The sequence below is a fragment of the Gossypium arboreum genome, chromosome 9 (assembly GCF_025698485.1).
Source record: "Gossypium arboreum isolate Shixiya-1 chromosome 9, ASM2569848v2, whole genome shotgun sequence".
NCBI lineage: Eukaryota > Viridiplantae > Streptophyta > Magnoliopsida > Malvales > Malvaceae > Gossypium > Gossypium arboreum.
Genome location: NC_069078.1, coordinates 83,738,160 through 83,757,574, shown reverse-complemented (window position 1 = coordinate 83,757,574; position 19,415 = coordinate 83,738,160). Strand labels below are relative to the sequence as shown.

At 33.9% G+C, this 19,415-nt stretch overlaps 4 protein-coding genes across 5 annotated transcripts; 2 read left to right on the top strand and 2 right to left on the bottom strand.

The window, feature by feature from the left end:
- The first annotated feature begins 979 nt into the window (after positions 1-979).
- On the top strand, positions 980-1,942 carry LOC108454258 (heavy metal-associated isoprenylated plant protein 39-like). The gene is made up of 3 exons (XM_017752661.2): positions 980-1,091; positions 1,213-1,288; positions 1,379-1,942. Exons 1-3 carry the CDS (start codon positions 987-989, stop codon positions 1,741-1,743), a joined length of 546 nt encoding a protein of 181 aa, XP_017608150.2. The 5' UTR covers positions 980-986; the 3' UTR covers positions 1,744-1,942.
- A 2,462-nt stretch (positions 1,943-4,404) lies between these two features.
- Positions 4,405-6,498, top strand: LOC108454257 (reticulon-like protein B3). Its single transcript, XM_017752660.2, has 5 exons — positions 4,405-4,896; positions 5,430-5,610; positions 5,702-5,843; positions 5,965-6,034; positions 6,125-6,498. The coding sequence occupies exons 1-5, from the start codon at positions 4,713-4,715 to the stop codon at positions 6,292-6,294; spliced, it is 747 nt and encodes a 248-aa protein (XP_017608149.1). The 5' UTR covers positions 4,405-4,712; the 3' UTR covers positions 6,295-6,498.
- Positions 6,202-11,436, bottom strand: LOC108454256 (peroxisomal ATPase pex6-like). Its single transcript, XM_017752659.2, has 15 exons — positions 10,715-11,436; positions 10,394-10,515; positions 10,207-10,295; positions 9,968-10,000; positions 9,772-9,862; positions 9,562-9,604; positions 9,374-9,465; positions 8,636-9,194; positions 8,475-8,559; positions 8,251-8,373; positions 7,605-8,173; positions 7,387-7,525; positions 7,228-7,296; positions 6,965-7,093; positions 6,202-6,875 (listed from the first exon to the last, which is right to left on the bottom strand). Exons 1-15 carry the CDS (start codon positions 10,927-10,929, stop codon positions 6,765-6,767), a joined length of 2,469 nt encoding a protein of 822 aa, XP_017608148.1. The 5' UTR covers positions 10,930-11,436; the 3' UTR covers positions 6,202-6,764.
- Positions 11,437-12,358: 922 nt separating this feature from the next.
- On the bottom strand, positions 12,359-15,645 carry LOC108457060 (uncharacterized). Of its 2 annotated transcripts, none has more exons than XM_017755877.2 (2): positions 15,506-15,645; positions 12,359-14,959 (listed from the first exon to the last, which is right to left on the bottom strand). In XM_017755877.2, exon 2 carries the CDS (start codon positions 14,691-14,693, stop codon positions 12,645-12,647), a length of 2,049 nt encoding a protein of 682 aa, XP_017611366.1. In that variant the 5' UTR covers positions 14,694-14,959; positions 15,506-15,645; the 3' UTR covers positions 12,359-12,644. The 2 variants fall into 2 exon arrangements, with proteins under 2 accessions (XP_017611366.1, XP_052875031.1); XM_053019071.1 differs by lacking the exon at positions 15,506-15,645 and adding an exon at positions 15,211-15,497.
- Positions 15,646-19,415: the final 3,770 nt, after the last annotated feature.

Sequence of the window (19,415 nt, the reverse complement as noted above, 5' to 3'; positions counted from 1 at the left end):
TGAAAATATATAAAACCATTATTTTGTTTTTTGATAACTATGTCCGTCACTCGATTATTTTATAAGCAAATACTAAATAATATTTTTATATTTATTCATGGCCAAACATAAACAATAATCTGATTTTGATATTGATAATTATAACTTATAATGATTCATCAATTTTTTTAGAACATTAATATCCGATTATTCTTTTTTCTTCCAATAACCTTAGATATTTTTTTTTATCTCAGATGATTAAAAGTTCAAAGAAAAAGTTGCTAAAAAAAGTTACTAATAGTTTTGCAAGTACGTTTGCATTCATTAACTAAATAGCGTGAATAAAATTTAAAAAAAATCAATTTAAAATATAAAATTACTAATTTATAAAATAATATAAAACTTATATATAAATTTGAGTAATACACTACTAAAAAAACCTAAATAGAAAATAATGATATTATAAAATTCACATAATATTTCCTTTTCTACTTGATTGATAATCAATTAGATTGACAATTACAAAGTTTGTACATTCATATTATTATATATATAATTTACCTTGAATCGAATAATTTTGAAAATAATTTGAATATAGTAATATTTAAGTCAAATATATATTTAAATAAAACCCACACATGATTTAAGTAAAGTGAAACTTAAATATCAACACTCAAAGCCAAAGACCTTAGTAAATAATCAACTATAATTATATTAAGTACAAATAATACAAACTTTTGAAGTTGAATCCTTCTAAAAACAAATATAGCAATCATAATTAACTTTTAATAAATTTATACTTCTTCCTTGTCTTCTTAATATTATTTATTGACAATATGTAGTCACTATAGAAATATACTCTAATTTAATAAATTTCAATTAACAATATATCAATTGGGACTCTAATTCTTAAAAAGGGACTAAACTTTAAATTTTCAAAGCATACAGGGACAGAGGACGAAATTAAACCTTACCATTAACACGGATTTTACCCGCCCCGATTTGCTATGTACTTCGTCTATTTATATGTTGTCTTACAATTTGATGGTTTTCATGATCGTCTCAATCATTGTTTTGTTTGGTCACTGCTTCCTGTTTCAGTACCAATGAAGGTCAAGTTTCCTTTCCCTTTAATCTATTTTTCCTCCCACTTTTTCTTACCAAAGATATTGAATCTTTCATGGGTTTCTCTCTGACTCTGATTTGGTTTCACTTTTTGTTTTCTTCTTACAGAAAGTTGTCTTGAAATTGGATTTACATGAAGGCAAAGAGAAACAGAAAGCCATGAAAGCTGTTTCGGGTCTCTCCGGTACTTGCTTAAAACATCTCTTTTTGTTCTTTAATATTAATGGTTTATTATCAGGAACTTGTATTCTTCAATTCTCTCTAATTTTTGTAGGTGTTGATTCTATTTCGATGGATATGAAAGACAAGAAGTTGACAGTCATCGGCGACGTTGACCCGATTAACATAGTGAACAAGTTGAGAAAACAATGGTATACCGAGATTTTAACGGTTGGACCGGCAAAAGAAGAGAAAAAAGATGGAGGAGGAGCCAAGAAAGATGAAGGCAGCGGTGGCGGTGGTGGTGGTGGCGGAGGCGGCGGCGGCGGCGGCGGTGGCAAGAAGGAGGACGATAAAAAGAAAGAAAGTGATCAGATTGCTGAGCTTGTTAAGGCTTACAAGGCCTATAATCCTCACATGACTACATATTACCGAGTCGTAAGTGCGGAAGAAAATCCGAATTCGTGTGTTATCAGCTAAATTTGCTGGACTTATAAAGGATGCAACACAACAGCTGAATGAAAAGTAAGGAGATGCTGTATAGAGAGTGAATAAATTTTGATCAATGTTATGTAGAGCTTATTACAACATATTTACTTTGTTCGGATTTTAAATATTTATACCGAATTTTAACATTTGAGATATATTGGAATACAAGAATAAGGTATAATTCAACAAAGACCGACTCTGTAATAGAAATTTGAAGGATTAATGAAGTAGATATTGACTGGTATGATGATGCGGGCAGGGAAGGTGATATTTTTATATTTGGAGCATTGTTGAAGTAACCAACTAATCCAATTAACAAAATACCAAATTTATATAGAATTAAATACTGTGCGGCATTCGTCAATCATCAGTCTGCTGCAACACTAAATTGACTTGGAATTACAACTTCAAACTGTTTCCTTCCATTGGTCTTAGCCTAAGGCGAAGCCCAACTTTGGCCTTTCTAGGTTTCTTTTCTACCTTCAAGTAAAACCAAAATCATGGAGCCCAATTTGGAAGACGATGGATAACCCTTTGAGCAACCCCCATTCAATGAAGGAATTCATTTACATATGGGTAGGGTAGAGTAGGAATGTTAACCCAACTTCTCATATTAGATTTTATTAGGTAACAGAATTTACATTAAACTATAGCAATCAAGATGAGAACCAAACATTTTCTTTTGGAGGTAGAGACAATATTTGGTTTCTGTTCAAGGACAAGCAAAAGGCTGCTATCATATTACGATTAAACATAAATAAGAAAATATTGTTCGGAAAGAGATTATATTGATATGTGGTAAGATGATATGTAATTTGCTACTATAATGAAGTTGATCATGGTTACTTCACATTGTGGTAATGATGTTACATCATAAGAGTCAAGTCTCGACCACACCATGTTGTCAACAAAAAGTTTAATGGTTTTAGACTTAGTCCGAATATCTTGATCTAATATCTTAAAAAAAAAATCACTCTCCCTTTACAAAACAAAACAATCATTATTTATAGATTAATTACCTATAAATAGGAGAATAATGTACCTCAACAAACTCAAACCTACAACCTCTTGCGTTGACGATAATACCCATGCTAACTGAACTAAAACTCAATCGGTTTTTAAAATAAAATTTGAATGCAATTGATAGATAAACATATTCATGGATGGTATTGAACTTCCATATTTAATTGCAAATGTATCCATTTTTCAAGAAAAGAGGAAAACTTTTATATTTGAAGTTATAAATTGATATGGTTTTGTGAAAAATATTGGGTCAGGTGCTGGCGGAAACATACATGCTAACTACATATGTATTGAAGGAGAAATGATTGTATGAAACAGTGACGCCGCGTCATCTGTATCCCTTTCCAATAGTTTTATGTCACATCAGTATTCTTATCCTGAATTTTAGAATTTTATCCTGAATTTTAGTATTTTAATTTGGGTTTGATTTTTTTCAAGATAAAATCCTGAAATTCAAGATAAGAGTACTGATGTGGCATAAAACTATTGGAAAGGGATATAGATGACGTGGCATCACTGTTTCATACAATCATTTTCTTTATTGAAGAGATACAAGTGATTATTCTTGAAACCAAAATTTAATGGAGATGGAGCCTCAATAAGTAGATTAATCCGTGGTTTACAGCTTCTGGCAAGTTAAAATTTTAATTTATTACTTTTATCAATTAATGAAACTTTTATAATTTTTTTTTAGAATCAATATTAAATTAATAAAGTGTGGGTAAATGGTAACAGTGGCAAATGACGGCCTTGCCTCTCAAAAATTTATTTTTTCTCTTGAATTTTTTAATTAAGCTTCCAATTTTTAAATTCTCATTTAATTTTTTTTGAAAAATTTAATTAAATTATCTTAATTTCTTTTGGAAATTCTCATAAATTTCAAAAAAAAAATAGATCCCATTTTAAAAACAAAAAGAAATTTCATTAAACTTTTAAGAATTTTGAAAATCTTAATTAAACCCTCCAAATTTAGTCTCAAGATCTACTAATATAAATATTGAAGACAAGACTTAATTTGGATGGACAGTCCATTTATCTTCGGTGATGTTAAAAACATTGGTGACTGTGAAGATTAATTACTGTAATGATAAAATTGGACACTGTAACAGTAAAATTAAAAATAGCAATAGTGTGTGTGATTGGATTTAAAGAATTGTAGCAATAAGATAAAATAGAAAATAACTATTAAAGACATTAGATTAAAATATATATTTAATTATAATAGATAATTAAATTTTATTAAAATTATATTTACATTGATCAATAAAAAAGGTATAATTTTAAAATATATTAAATATATATATAAAATTATATTTATGTTACATAGTCATTAAAACTTATTAAATAATATTTATATTAAAATAAATATTAAAATGTTAAGAAATTATTAATTAAAAACAAATGCAAATGAAATGGGTAAAGTGGACTTTTTCCACTATCACTAGGGTTTCAATTTCACTATTGCAGGCTTTCCCTCCAAAAAAATTTGGGACTTCAGTGTAATTAGAATTTCGACACACGTATCCAGTAAAAGGCAAACTAAATTACGTTCTGATTACATTAAATTTTTGCTTAAAATTTAAATACATTTAGGGATTAGTTGCATCCATAAATGTCTTAAAATTATAAGAAAATTAAAAAGAACAAAACTATCATATCAGGTTAGCTTAGCAAGTGATGGTGACCGAAAAGATAAACCCTATAAATTGTCTGACCTTTTTAGCACATTTCATAGATAAGTGACGGAGAAAAAACTGATAATTGAGTTTTAATTTACTATGAATATAGTTTACCTAATTTTAAAAACCAAACCTTTGGCTACCGGGTTTTCCCTCCAATTCTCTAAATATAAAAGTTTTAATTTTCTTGTCTCGATCTTCACACTTTCAAAGCGTTAGAAACGAGTAGATCAGTTCTAGAATTTGAGTGGGAAAAAAATGGGTGAGCACGAAGAGAAGCACGAGGGATCGCTGATGGAGAAGCTAGCTGAGAAGATCCACGGCCATGATTCTTCCTCTGATTCCGACAACGATAAGCCATCAGAATCGTCGATCAAGGCCAAAGTTTTCCGTCTCTTCGGGAGAGAAAGGTCCGTACACCACGTTTTTGGTGGAGGCAAATGTATGTTAACAAAACCCCATTTCTTCATTTCTTAAATTTGTGCACCGTTTTTTAGCTTTTAGAGGCCTGGGTTTTCTTTTAAGTTTGGATTTTCGTAATGAATACGAGTTCAATTCCCGATTTCTTTGATTTTTGGGTGTTCATTGAAGAAGTAGATTTGGCCTATTTACGTATATCGTGCTTTCGGTATTGATTAAGTGGTGCTGTTTGAGCTTAATCATGGTTTTTAATCTCTTAACATTTGTTTTAGCTTGAGAAAAATAAAATATTGTGATTCTCTGAATCTTTAACTAAATGGATGTGATTATCTCTAGTAAAAATTACTTTCTTTCTTTTTTGCTTTATTGAAGCGAATAAATTTTGGGATTGTCTTAATTTATTAAAAGTTTCAAAATGTTGTAGAACTGGTTATCAATAACCTTACTTAAAGATGATAATTTGGCATTTTAATTGATTATATAATTATTACTTCATGTGTGTAATTTCTTTTATGATGCATGCTTATGTAATGAAATTGGGTGTATATGCAATAGCGGCTGATACATTCCTTTGGAGGAACAAAAAGATTTCGGCTGGAGTGCTCGGTGTTGCGACTGTGATATGGGTTTTGTTTGAATTGCTGGAGTACCACCTTCTCACTCTAGTTTGTCATGTATTGATATTTGCTCTCGTAATACTCTTCTTGTGGTCAAATGCCTATGCTTTCATCAACAAGTAAGCTGTAGATGTCTACTCTTGGAGTTTATATTTTGGATTGTGGTTTCTTTTTGCTTGTGTTAATGTAAATTGCTTTTGTTTTGAATAGGTCTCCACTATGCATCCCTGAGGTTCATATTCCTAAGGATCCAGTTATAGAGTTTGCCGAAGCACTTAGGTTTGAGTCTAACCTGGCTTTTACCGTCTTGCGGGATATTGCTCCAGGAAGAGATCTTAAGAAGTTCCTCTATGTATGTTGTTACTTGTTTTCTTGAATTGTTATGTGTTGATCAGTTTTTATTGATATGAGAGTTACGAATTATGTTATTTTGCATTTGAAAGTTATATCCGAATGACATTACGATTGTTCAGGTGATTGCTGGCTTGTGGATCTTGTCTATTGTTGGAAGTTGGTGCAACTTCGTGACATTGTTTTACTTAGGTACCAGAATTGCTTTCAAGTGCTTTGGTTTTTTAAACCCTTAGAAACAGTTTCTTTTCTTAATGTTGTTTAATTGGTTTTGCGAAACAGTCTTTGTCCTGCTTCACTCGGTACCTGTGCTGTATGAGAAATATGAGGACAAGGTGGATCCATTTGCAGAGAAAGCAATGCATGAGATTAAGAAACAGTGTGCGGTGTTCAATGCAAAAGTTTTAAGTAAGATTCCAAGGGGACCATCAAAGGAAAAGAACAAGGACTAGGTTTACTGACCGAGATGTAGCCATTTTAAAGGTGGTGTTAAATTTTATCCGGTATTAGCTCGAACCCTTTCATCCTTTATCTTCGTAGTTACTGGGTTCACAATGTTGATGAATATGGTATCCTTTTTTAATATCATTTTCCCCGAATCTATGTGCTCTGTGACAATATTGCAAGTTGATTAGTGCATTATAATTTGGGAGAAATCTCAACCTGTGTTTTGGATTGGTTGACCTCGATGATCATTTAAACTTCTGTAGTCGTATTTATAAGTTGCTAACTCCCAATGAGGTAATTGTATGACTTTTAAAGCTAAAAGAGCACAAGTCAAAGTGCACTTATAGCTCTTGAGGATCCCAGAAATAGAGTAAAACAAGCTCTATCTGAAGGAATATACTTATACAGTGTACACTAACTTGAAACTATTGTAGAGATAATTTTTGTAACTGTTAAAAACGAATCAAACTCTCTCTCATAGGAAGTACGATAACTGCTCCTTTCTTGAACCACCTTCCCCGTACAATTCGTTCCATTGTTTTAACTCGTTCATTCCAGCTCCCTCGGAAGAAAAGCTAGCTGCGACCTGCTCAGCAGGAAAATGGAAACACAATGTGAGTATTTCCTCGAATACTTGTTGGCAATTGTAACATTGATCTGGAATCATTTGGTTACCTGATTCTTTGCTTGCCTTAAATCTTCCATGTTTAATGGCCTTAAGGTAATAACTCTTTCCTCCACATTGTCATTTTTTGTCGAGGGATCATCTGAGTTCTGCCCTTCAGCTTCTTTCTTCTTTCTCTCCTGCAATTGTTTGTTTTTCTTAAAAGTACTCGTGTTTGACACCCGTATTTGGTATTCATTCTTGAATTTGAGTGATGTATATTTAAAACCAAAACAAACGGTTAACAGGGACTTAAATGAAGTGAGGAACTTACCATATCCTTCAATCTCTCTTGCTGTATTAACTCTCTAACTGGACGATAAGCGGCTGTTGTGCATAAATTCTTGTTGTAAACAGGAAATTACAATGATTATATTTCAATTAATTCTATCTAAAGAATATAAAAATGAAAATCTTAAATCAAAATGCAAACCTTAAGGTCACTTCCAGTATATCCTTCAGTCATGGCTGCAAGCTCGGCATAATTTAGATTTTCTTCTACTTTTTCCTTTGCCAGAAGAGTTCTAAAAATCTTTTCCCTGTTCTCTACACCTGGAAGCCCGACCATGATTCTGCAAAAGCGAGTGACGATGGATGTTTAACATGATATCAATAGTTCTGGTACTTAATATTATGGGTGAACGTACTTACCTACGCTCAAAACGCCTAATGATAGCTTCATCAAGGTCGAATGGCCTGTTGGTTGCAGCAAGGACAAGAATACGTTCACCTGGTTTTGTCAAGAGTCCATCCCAGTGAGTCATAAACTCGTTTTTTATCTTCCGCATAGCTTCGTGCTCTCCAACTCGAGTCCTCTGGCCAAGCATGCTGTCGACCTCATCAACAAATATAATTGTCGGAGAGACCTTGGCTGCCAATGTGAACAAAGCTCGGACGTTCTTCTCGTCTTCCCCGAACCATTTAGAAGCAATGGTCGACATCGACACATTAATGAAGCTAGCTCCAGCTTCCCTGGCAATGGCTTTGGCTAGCATTGTCTTCCCAGTGCCGGGTGGACCGAACAACAATATTCCCCTGCAAGGCTTTAGAAGGCCACCTTTGAAAAGGTCTGGCCTTTTCAAGGGAAGCATCACTAGCTCTTGCAGGCATTCTTTCGTCTCATCTAAGGCACCAATGTCAGCAAATGTAACGTTGATCTCGTTTGCTGGTATGACCTCGTGTCTTATTCTCTTTTCGAATTCGTTGTCTGGAACAACTTCCTGCGGATCAATATGGAGCATGACAAAACCGAATATTGAAGGAACTGGTTACTACAAAAAACAAGACAATAACTCACAGGAACTTTGATGACTGAAGCAGAATTTTCACCGTCAGTCTTTTCAGGATTTGTGGTTCCAGTTCCGGTTTGGATTCCAGATTTTGATTCTGGTTTAATACCTACAGAAAGTGTTCCAGCTTCCTACAAATACTCATTGTACATGATTGGGACATAAGCTTTGTAATCTACCATTTAATACTTTTGTTTAATGTTATAAAACAACTTAGCTAAGATTATAAAACCTTTAATGCTTCAGTTGGTGCCTTCAGTTTTAACCTGTAATTGCCGATGGACTTCCCCTGGAATATGCTCAATCCATATGCCAAACTGCATCAATGTGACCCAAATCAGAAAACTTAACGCTAAACGCTAACATTAACTGTGGGAGAGAAACGGATTCGACCTTTTCGATGATATGACGAGTTTTCCATTTCTGTATTCGGGATCCTTATTGTTCATCAAATGATAAGAAATGGCAGACACCACAACTTCCTCAATGTATCTACCGAGTGCCATTGTGTCTGCAATGCAGATAGAATCGAGATCATCGCAATCGAGATCGTTAGCCGAAAGCACCTCGATGATGTGATTTTTATTATCCTGAGTTTGGATCATGTTCATGTCTTTCTCAAGTAAAGATTTCCAGTTGACAAGATGTTGTTCTTCTTCTGGTGGCCTGATCTCAATGTTGTAAGGGAAAAGCACAGCTAGCCTTTCTTCCAACTCTTGGTCGTTGCCGAGATCGACAACTCGTGACCCAAGTATCAACACATTCCCAGACAGTTTCTTCAACATTTGTTGGAAGAAATTATAGAACCGTTGCGATCTAAACAAGAGCTTATCAACATCTCTAAGATACAGCACAATGGGAGCGGCTCTCGACACATAAACCAACACCTTGTAAAGAGCTTGTATAAGCAACTTCTCATCGAAAAACAAACTGCTTGTCCGCGACATAGGAGCTAAAAACAAGGGAGATAAAATAATATTAAAGCAACCGTGAAATGAGAATTGAAGCCTTTCATTCATGAAACTTGAGAGGGCAAACCTAGATTTGCAAACAAGGGAGATAAAAATAATATTAAAGCAACCGTGAAATGAGAATTGAAGCCTTTCATTCATGAAATTTGAGAGGACAAACCTAGATTTGCAGGAGAGCATTTGGAGGCAAGGCCATTCATATTGTCCGATACAGAGGCATTTCTTCGGAGCTTTGGAGGGCCTTCATTTCCTCTGTTGTTGCAAGAACCATAAATATCGAAAAACAGAAGATTAAACTCTTGGCTACATATTTCTCATGGAATCAATCAGAAATGTTTGTCACAGTACCTTGATGCAATATCCACACTACTGCTTTGCCGCTTCAATCTACCTGCAATACAACATATTGTTGATAGTCAACGAGGGATCGGGTATTGTTTAACTTTTTCTTTTTTGAGTTTTCTCAGAAGATTCTTGAAGTGTCATATCCTCATAGCCATGTCAATACGAATATCATACTTGGATATTTAAGAAAAATGTAATTTTCCACTGAATTACCCTTAGGTTCCTCTTGTGGAAGGAGTGAAAAAGAACTGAACAGACCAGACAACCGCTCTAGTGCTGATTCCGAAGGGGATCTTTTGAAACACTGCGCGACAGAATCAAAGATTAGAGAAAAATCCAAAGCAGGATTGATCCATTTCCATGTTCCACAGGAGAAAATTTTACCATAAAAAGAAAAAAAAAAACTTACAGATTCTTTGGGTGTTCCATATTTATTGTGAATCTGCACATAGGTAACCACTTTTAACTGTCAAATGAAAAGCTTAAAAACACCGCTAGGCTATGTTACTCAGACTCGGATATAAATGTTAGGTACAGGTATGTCTATGAAGAGCCTTTAGAGTGTGATATCTCCGTATCTATGTCAGACATGGATGTCAAAGACGAGTGCTCAATGGGGGAAATAAGAAAATGTGAAAAACTACTCACTCTTAAGGAAAAGTCAGTTACATCCAACAGCAGCAACTTTGATTCGAAGTAATGAGCTAAAGCTCTGGCAAGCATTTGTTGGTAAAGTTCTTCAAGTAACAAAAAACAGTGCAAATTACAACATTTGCAGAAACAGATGCATGAAGCATAGTAGGAGATAAAAAGAAAAAGATTGGGGATAACGAACCCGAAGGTCCCGATAGCAATAAGGCTTTACTAGCAGGGGAAAGGTTCCTTGTGTACTTGGAAACATCGGCATGTTTCAGGTGGACATAGGCAGCACTGGTCAACAACGTTCGTGTCTGCTCACTGCAAAACAACATCATCAACGATTGGCATAGATGTATATTTGAATATGAATACGAAATTTTTACCCTTCAAGACTCATGAAAATTTTTAATACATTAAACATACATGTATCAGCCTCATCATAAATTATGAACAAACGTTTTTCAAATATTGAAAAGCGATGTAGGATAAGGGATGACGAGAAAATTGGAGAGTTTACCTAAGGTAATATGGGAACTCATCAAATCTGACTTGACTTTCTCTGCCATCAACGATTTGGCGGATCAATTCTTTCTCCATATTCTCCAACGTGAGGCCGGTTGATGCAGCCGAACCGCTTCCGGTCAATCTGCTCTGACCCGAAACCAATCCCAGCCCCATCCCTACCCCTACCCCTACACCCAATGCTGATAACAGTACATGCTTTTGATCCATTGCTTTGCCTTGAGATTTTTTTTAAAACCCAATGTAGAAAATTAGTTTGATTGTTCTCCAGAAATTTTTTTTGTTTCGCAAACAAAAAAAACTGTTGAAAAAGAAGAAGAAAATCCTTGGATCTCCAACGTTATTTCACACCTAGTAGGTAATAGGTATGCCCTGTTTTTGGGGTTTCTAATAATTGAATGGTAATTTCGTTGATTGCCAAAATTAAAATGAAGCGAAAGAAGTGGATGTATTGACAGATGAGGGAGAAGGGTCACCGGAAAAGGGGAAGAAAAAGCGGCTGAAGTACACGGAGGATGTCGGCGGAGGAAGCGTAGGAGAGTCACTCAGTTCTCACTATTAACGGATGAGAAAACAGAAGACAAGCTTGATGTGGAAATTACAAATTTGAAATTGGTTAGAATACATAATTTGTGACGGTTAATATGGGTATGGTTTGACAGTTGAAAGAAGTTATATTGTATTTTCAATTTTTGCAGGGACTCCTTGGCGCCAGATTACGATGCAAATCTGCATGTAATAAATTACGAAAATATAGTTTCGAAATTATTCAAGGATATTTTTATTTTGTTATTTTAAAAGAAAATAAAAATATGCATTTTCATGTCAATTGTATTAATAAAATTCTAAATTTATGAATCAATCAAAATAAAATTTTAATTTTTTTATATTTTATATACACATTTTATTACTTCTATCAGTTATATATCTATCTGTTACTTTTAAACATGTTTATATGTTTTAAATACGTATATAATTTTTTTAGTATTAATTATAATTGTAACTTAAAAATGAATTTGCATTAAATAACATTTTTTACATGATATCTAGATATGATAAAGCATATTTGTTTAACAAATCTCTGTATTTTACTGAAAAAGCTCAATTTTAAATTTTCTGTATTTATATAAAACCAAAAAATAAATTTAGAAATTAGAATTTGAATCTATTATCCTAAAACAAATTTGGATACAATCAACATAGACATCAAACGATTAAAATCCTTTCCCATTCCAAATCAACTACGAATAACAATTATAATAGGCAAATCCCAATATTATCTTAATTTATAATGCTCGAATTGGTCGGAAAAAATGGAATATTTACAGATATTCATGTTTGCATTATCATTACCATCCAAGTGGATTTGGTCTGGTCTAAACAGTGAACAGTCACGAGCTCCATCTTCTTCTTGACAAAACCTTTTCTCAACTATATCCAATCAAAGCTTCCTCGTGATTTCTTCCCACATACTTGTATGCTAATCTCTCAGACCATCTATATTTTTGTCGGTTCAATTGAAATATATTAACAAAAAAAGATTTAAGAAGAGAATTTCATTGCTTTCACTTTCAACTTCTGCATAATCCTTGAAGATTTAGAGATTATGGGCAACTTAAAAATAGCTAAATGATGAATATGATCCCAAAGAAAGCTTTTATTATAACCACAAATGTCGGACAAACTGATTCATCTTACAGGCACTACTCTGTATATTCACAAGAACATGCTGGAAATATGTGAAACATTTACAGGAATGAAAGACCCTGATTCATTGTAAGCTATATTGCCTACCCCATCCCCCCAAATGATAATGAACCGCGAAAAGTTTCTAACACTAACAAACTAACAACCAAAGGATGCAAACAAGCAGGGATACTGGCTAACTTTTCCAATAATAATTTGATAATACTTGTGAAATAAACCTACATCCAGTTCTGTGGTGGCTTAATAGATTTATTTGGCCCTGATGGATTGCCGGTAAAACCTGCCCTGTTGGCTGAGCCAACACAGGAACCGCCTGCTAGCATTGCCAACAAACTCCCACCATGGACTCTACCTTCAGGAGCTAAAACAGAGAACCCTCCTTTGGAGACAGAGTTACAAGCATTTGGAACTCCATATTGATTCAAACTAGAACAACTTGTGCTTGCAGAAGCTTCTACGTTACTCCATATTTTCCTAGTGTCGACATTTGCGTCCATGGCATTAACAATCTCTTTCATCTCCCCAGACTTGCCGAGTTTCTGGTCTTCAACAATAGGCCCAAGAGTTGCACCCCCATGAACCCTCTTATCTTGGACCAGGCTGCTGTGGAGCACACAGAGACCTGTCTTGCCCTTTGCAAAATAGTTACAAGGACCAGAAGGTTGGTTCCCATATTCTGACCCAGGATGGCCCCAGGAGCACCTCTTTCCTCCACCATGTGCCTTGCAGAAATCCGTGCTACCTTGTGCACTTTTGCCACACCCTTCAAACTTGCATCTTTTGCCTCCACCATGGCGAACACAATAGTCAGTACGTCCCCTTGCACTCTTTGTGCATTCAGGCATCACACACCTCTTACCTCCACCATGTGCTACACAAAAGTTGGTTCCTCCATGCACACTCTTTGTACAAACACCACCACCTTGAAATGCACATCTTTTTCCCCCTCCATGGCCCTTACAGAAAGGAGTACTCCCTTCAGCACCCTTTGTACATCCCAGATATGTGCACCTTTTTCCACCACCATGTGCCTTGCAGAACATGGTGCTCCCTTGTGCCCCCTTTGTGCATCCTATAAATTGGCATCTCCGCCCGCCTCCATGTGAGATGCAGAGTCCTGAGAGGCCTTCAGCACTCCTAGTGCAGTTTTCCATTTGACATCTCTTCCCACCACCATGACGTATACATAGTCCCGATTTGCCTCTGGCAGCTCGAGTGCATCCATCATGGCCACATCTCCGACCACCACCATGGGCAATGCAGAAATCAGTACGGCCTTCTGCACTTTTTGTGCAACCAAGAAATTCACATCGCCGACCACCACCATGGGCCTTGCAATACACAGTCCGGCCCTCTGCTCCCTTGTGGCAGCCAGGCTTTTGACATCTCCTGCCACCACCATGAGATATGCAACGGCCAGAAGCACCTCTGGCCCCCCTTACACATCCTTCAACCTGACATGTCTTTGAACTAGAGCTGCGATGTTGTGGCTGTTGTTGCCGTGTCATCCCGGAAGTGCAGGTGGCCGAGCTTTTCGGTGTAGTAATCACGCTTGAAGATAGCTCTGGAACAATAGCAGAAAGATCAATGCCTCTTGGAACCTCCTTGCAGAAGACACTAGCCTCTTTTGCTGGTAAACTCTGGAATGAAGGCAAACCAATTCCAGGTTTCCAGCGACAAGATGTAGATCTTTCATCTTCATTTGGGAAGCCTTCAACTGCTGTTGGCATCTTCATAACTGACTGACTGGGAGAAGAGCTAAGATGGACACTAGTGATATCAGATTCAGAAAGCCCAGATGAAAGACTTAATTCCAGGTCCACATTTCGCTGCAAATCAAGTCCTTTTGGACTTGAACTAGCAGATTTCTTGGGGTTGATTACTTTTTCGTTGCCAAGATGGAGGGTAAAATCCAATTCAATATCCATTGAGGACTCTTCATCAGCTTCTTTGGCTGAAGATGTAGTAGTACAAGCAGTTGTTGAACTCCCCTTGCTGTCTGAGGAACTAGAGGAGCGGCCTAGCCCAAGAGCCAATAACGACCCAGTTTGCCCACGGATGGATCCATCCATCGAACTCCACTTCCTCTTGATTCCCTTTGATGCAGACACGTCAGAGACTGAAGAGCCAGCAGAATCAAGACGTAGAACAGTATCCATGTTATACGCACCCCCAGTTCCTCCAACTTGCATTGAAATACCCAAAATCTTGAATGCATTCAAAGAATAATTAGCAGGGAACCCCACGTTTGAGAACCTGGAATCCATCTAGGAACAGCTGAAATCAAACAATGATATGCAGACCAAATCTCAATTCCAATAGAGCAGTCAACCTGACTTCCGGGTTAAGACAATTAGCCACAAAAATACTAGGGTTAGAAGTCGTTGAGTGAGTAACTCCCACCCCCACTAACAAATCCAGAAGTGTCACAGCGATCCATTTTTATCCAAAGAGATTCGATTCAACCCCAAATTTAGCCAATCGGTACTGAAAAAAGATAATTCACTACAGACCAGGCAGGCGCTCCATCATCCTGTTCCAAGAATTAGAAAATTGAAGTTCAATAAGAAAACTGAAACTATTTCTTAGAGAAGCAAAAATCAAAAGATTGAAAAACAAAACTAGCTCCTTATTAAGCTAAAACCTGCCGATCTTTTCTATGACCGGTCGAGAAATGAACAATCTGAACTATCTAGAGAGAAAAAGAACACAGCAGTAAAAATAAATTCAGCTGGGTATAACATAGCTTGAGATTGGCTTATTTTGATTTTAAAAATTAATAACCTTTTTTTTTCTTTTTTTTTTTTACTTTCAGCTCAAGAAAGAGAAGCGTATTGGATTGAACTCGTTCAAAACAAAGTTTCATTTCTTAGAAAATTTCCAGTAAGCTCTTAAGTTTCTCGGAAGCCAAACAGAGCCAGGTATTAACAGATCCATAACACAGTTACTTTCAAGCGGGGAAAATTGAACTACTTCGAAACTGGACGAGATTATAAATAAATAAAAAAGATTAAGCAATCGAAATTGAAAAACCAAAAAGGAAAATCGTTGATATAAAAGAAAGTAAACTTTAATTTACCTTGAATTTGGATTGAATTTAATGGAAGAAAAAAAAATTGTTGGGACGAGATAAGGAACTTTCAGAGCAGCCGGCTAAAGAGAAAGAGAGAGAGAGAGAGAGAGAGATAAGGCATAAATCAGAAAGCCGGTTAGAGAGAGGGAGATAAATTGGAAATTAATTAAATGGAGGAATTTCATATGGTAGTAGCACGTGTCAAGGTATAGCTGCACGTGCTACATGTACAAATTCAGCAATTTTCAGACATTATTAATCATGATTATCTGTCGGTTGTGTGTCGCCCCATTTTCCTTTTAACTATGCTAATTAAATTTAATTTGATGTAATTATATAAAAAATTTTAGTTGGAATTTTAATGAGGACATTCTCTCAAGTTTTTATTCTTTAAATGTGATGATAAGTTTAAATAATATTTAATAAATATGTGGAAGGTGCAATGAAGTAACATTAGTATTCAATCATCAACAATGAAAAATATGACGTAAAAGGTGATGAAAGCCACAGAGCTTCAAAGTTTCCACTGTGAGGTTCGCGTGGCGACTCGATATCTAACCCAACTGGCCAACACACACCCCTAGGCCTAGTCTACACCACACACACATTCAAGCAATAAAAACATATTTTATTATTACTCTATATTATACTTAACAATTTGTTAGAAATAATTTAAATTTTATCATTTTACTAAGCAAATATGGTCTAAAATTTTAATTAGATTCAAAATTATGATAGATTTATTAATAATTATTTTTCATAAATCAATCTTAAAATTCCATTAAACATTAAAAAATATATGTCTCAATCAATTTGATTGCTTTAACTAGTCATGCTATGGAGAATTCCCATGGAGAGCCAACTGCTTCATGCCCCAGATCGGGGGGATTCTTATTGTGTGTGGTCATATTTCCTATTCATTGAGTAAAGGGCCGCGTTAGACCCGCAAAGCTTTCATCGGAGCACATCGCTTTCGCTCCTTAGTTTCTCAGTGGAAGAGGACCTTTCTCGATCAACTATCTTACTTGAATGAAGAAAGAAGTAAACTTTATGTACTGTTTAAAATATGAATCATCTCAATTTCACTTATGATTTAAGTAATGAAATATGCAACATGTTAGTAAGATCCAACCTTTTTTTTTTTATGTTGTATTAAGGTGAGCTGTTAATATGGGAAATAATTTTTTAGAACAATAAGTGTTTTCTCAACTATATTTCGAAGTCTTGAATATCTCAACTTAAAAAGTTCACTACTTATCTTTGGTGCTTGTGTTTGGTATCATTCTCTCAAACAGTATTATGCCTGACGATATGGTGCAAGAAAATCATTTATATTTGCATAATTAGCTTCAACCTTATATGGGTTCATAGTCCAAAATAGTTCATAGATTTAATTATAAAAACTTATATAAACTTAATTGAGAAATATGCATTCTTTAAAAACAAAAACAAAACAAAACAAAGTTATTAATTTGGATTTTTTTAAATTGTAACAAATACAATACAATTATAAATACATATCCAAGTAATTATAAGTATGAAACTTTTATAAAAGATTGTCCTAGTAACCACTAAGTACAATCAAATTATTACAACATAATTTCATCAAAAAAAAAATTATTATAACATAAGCAAACTAAGAGATGATACGATCCAGACTAAAGTAAACTAATTGGGACTAAAACTTTCATATATAATAGAACTCAAGGACCTACGCATATAATTGTGCATAGCAAATCTCAAACCTAAGTGTTTAGGACCCAAGAACTCCGCCTTTGCCAATTGAGTATGTTAGCATTCTTACATCAAACCTAAGGAGATAAGTGTCTTTTACTATAAACAGTCAAATTAAGCTTTACTTGAAACAGTAAAGTTAAGATATTAATGACAGATGATTTTGTATATGTATTTTTTAGATTTTATATAAAAGATAAAAATATCTTTAAATTAATATTTATTACTTGTAAAAATAATATTTTTTCAGTATTTTCACAAATAAATTAAAATCTATTCCATTAATAATTCAATCAAACACTTAAATATAATATTAAATTAAATATTTTTTAAGATAATATTAAATTAAATGTGATACTATGGCACACCACAGTATCCAAATAAAATACAGGTGAAAGTGGCCCAATGTTTCTTAATTGATAGATGGCAGCGGCTCGTCGCAGTTCTTTTTGCTTCCTGGTTACGGTGGTTTAATAAAGATTCTTCTTAGAAAAACAGGCGACGGGCCCCGCCTTGTTTGCCTTCTTTTAATACGGCGGCGGTTAGCGGTTTTCACCTCTTACATTATATAAACTTGTTTTTCAAACGTCCCTTCCTAAGTGCAAAGAACCACCTTTGTTTTTGTTTAAAATTTTCATTAATTTAAATTGACTGTATATAAAAAGAAATATATTTTAATGATATTGTTTTTTTAAATAAAATTACCCGTAGTATCTCTTTAACACATAAATAACATAATAATGTGTTTCAAGATATTTAAATATTTATTCTCTTGCATTAATAATAATATTTATACCAATTGAGCTAAGACTTAACCAATATTTAATTAGAAATTTAAAATTTTAATTTGAGATCAAATTTAAATCTAACCTCATCCCTCTGTGTTGAAAAAAATACCAGAATATTCTTACTTTAATTTTTCACTTTTATGATAATTTATTTATATAAAATATTATGATATTATTTTATTGGGTCTTATAACAATTTTAACATATCATAAGAAATTATATAAAAAATAGGAAGGATTAAGTAATAATTTGAAGCATTTAAATAAATTTGGATTTAAAAAGACAGAGGTAAAAAAAGAGAGAAGGAAAAAAAAAAGAAAAGAAAAGGTTTTGTCCTGCCCCATCCAAGTGAAGTTTCAAAAAATCTGAGGCTACGTCGTTTTCAAAGACTGGTGTTGGGAGGCACAGCTCAGTTTTAGCCAAAACCACCCAAAAAAGGAAAAAAAGAAAAGGAATCAAAAGGATGGTCAAATTTCGTAAGATCAAAAAACAAGTCACGGAATTAATTCCCTTATCTTTTAAATCCCCCCAAACCTATCAGATATTCGACACGTATAAAACTGTATCACTCTTTACCGTTTGATCTTCATCTCCAAGGAAGGTGCTCATCCTTCCCTAAAAGAACATATATTTCCAAATCTTCGCACAAAATAGGTCGAATTCTGCTATTACATTCTGTATTTTTTGGTAAACTGTAGATTTAGTACCTGTATTTTAGTTTGTTGAATTTTAGTTTTTTATCTTTTTTTTTTTAATTTTAAAATTTCAGCCTTCACCCAATAATAGTAATTAAATCTGTTTGGTTAAATTATATCATTAGTATTGTTATATTATTTTAATTTCAAAATTTTAATTTTAAGGTAAATGTTAAATTTATTAACTAACTTTTTAGTAATATGTGAAAATAACAAAAGAAACATATCATTACGCATTTGATAATATGTTTGACACACTAAATTTTAAAAATAATAAAACTTAACTTAATGAATTTAATAATTATCATTTGGTTAAGAGTAAAATTTTCAAATTTTAAATTCATAACTTACGCAGAGTACAATATCTAATAACAAAATTTGAGCACAAATATATTATTGAGCTTTTCACCAACTTTATTAATTGTTTATCTGGTAATGTATTTATTCGAGCATAAATTAAATTAGATTATTTTGTATGAGTTAAAAATCATATAATAAATTTGTGAAAATTAATATTAAAAATCAAATATGACTATATTAAAGTTGTGATAGTGAAAATTATAATAGTTTGAGTTTAAATTTTATGATTCTCATGATAGATTCAAACAATAATATTAGATTGGATATTGATTTAATTTTTCTTTAAAAAATCAAATGGTTATTATTTAAATGCGTTGGGTTTGTTTCAATTTGATTTTT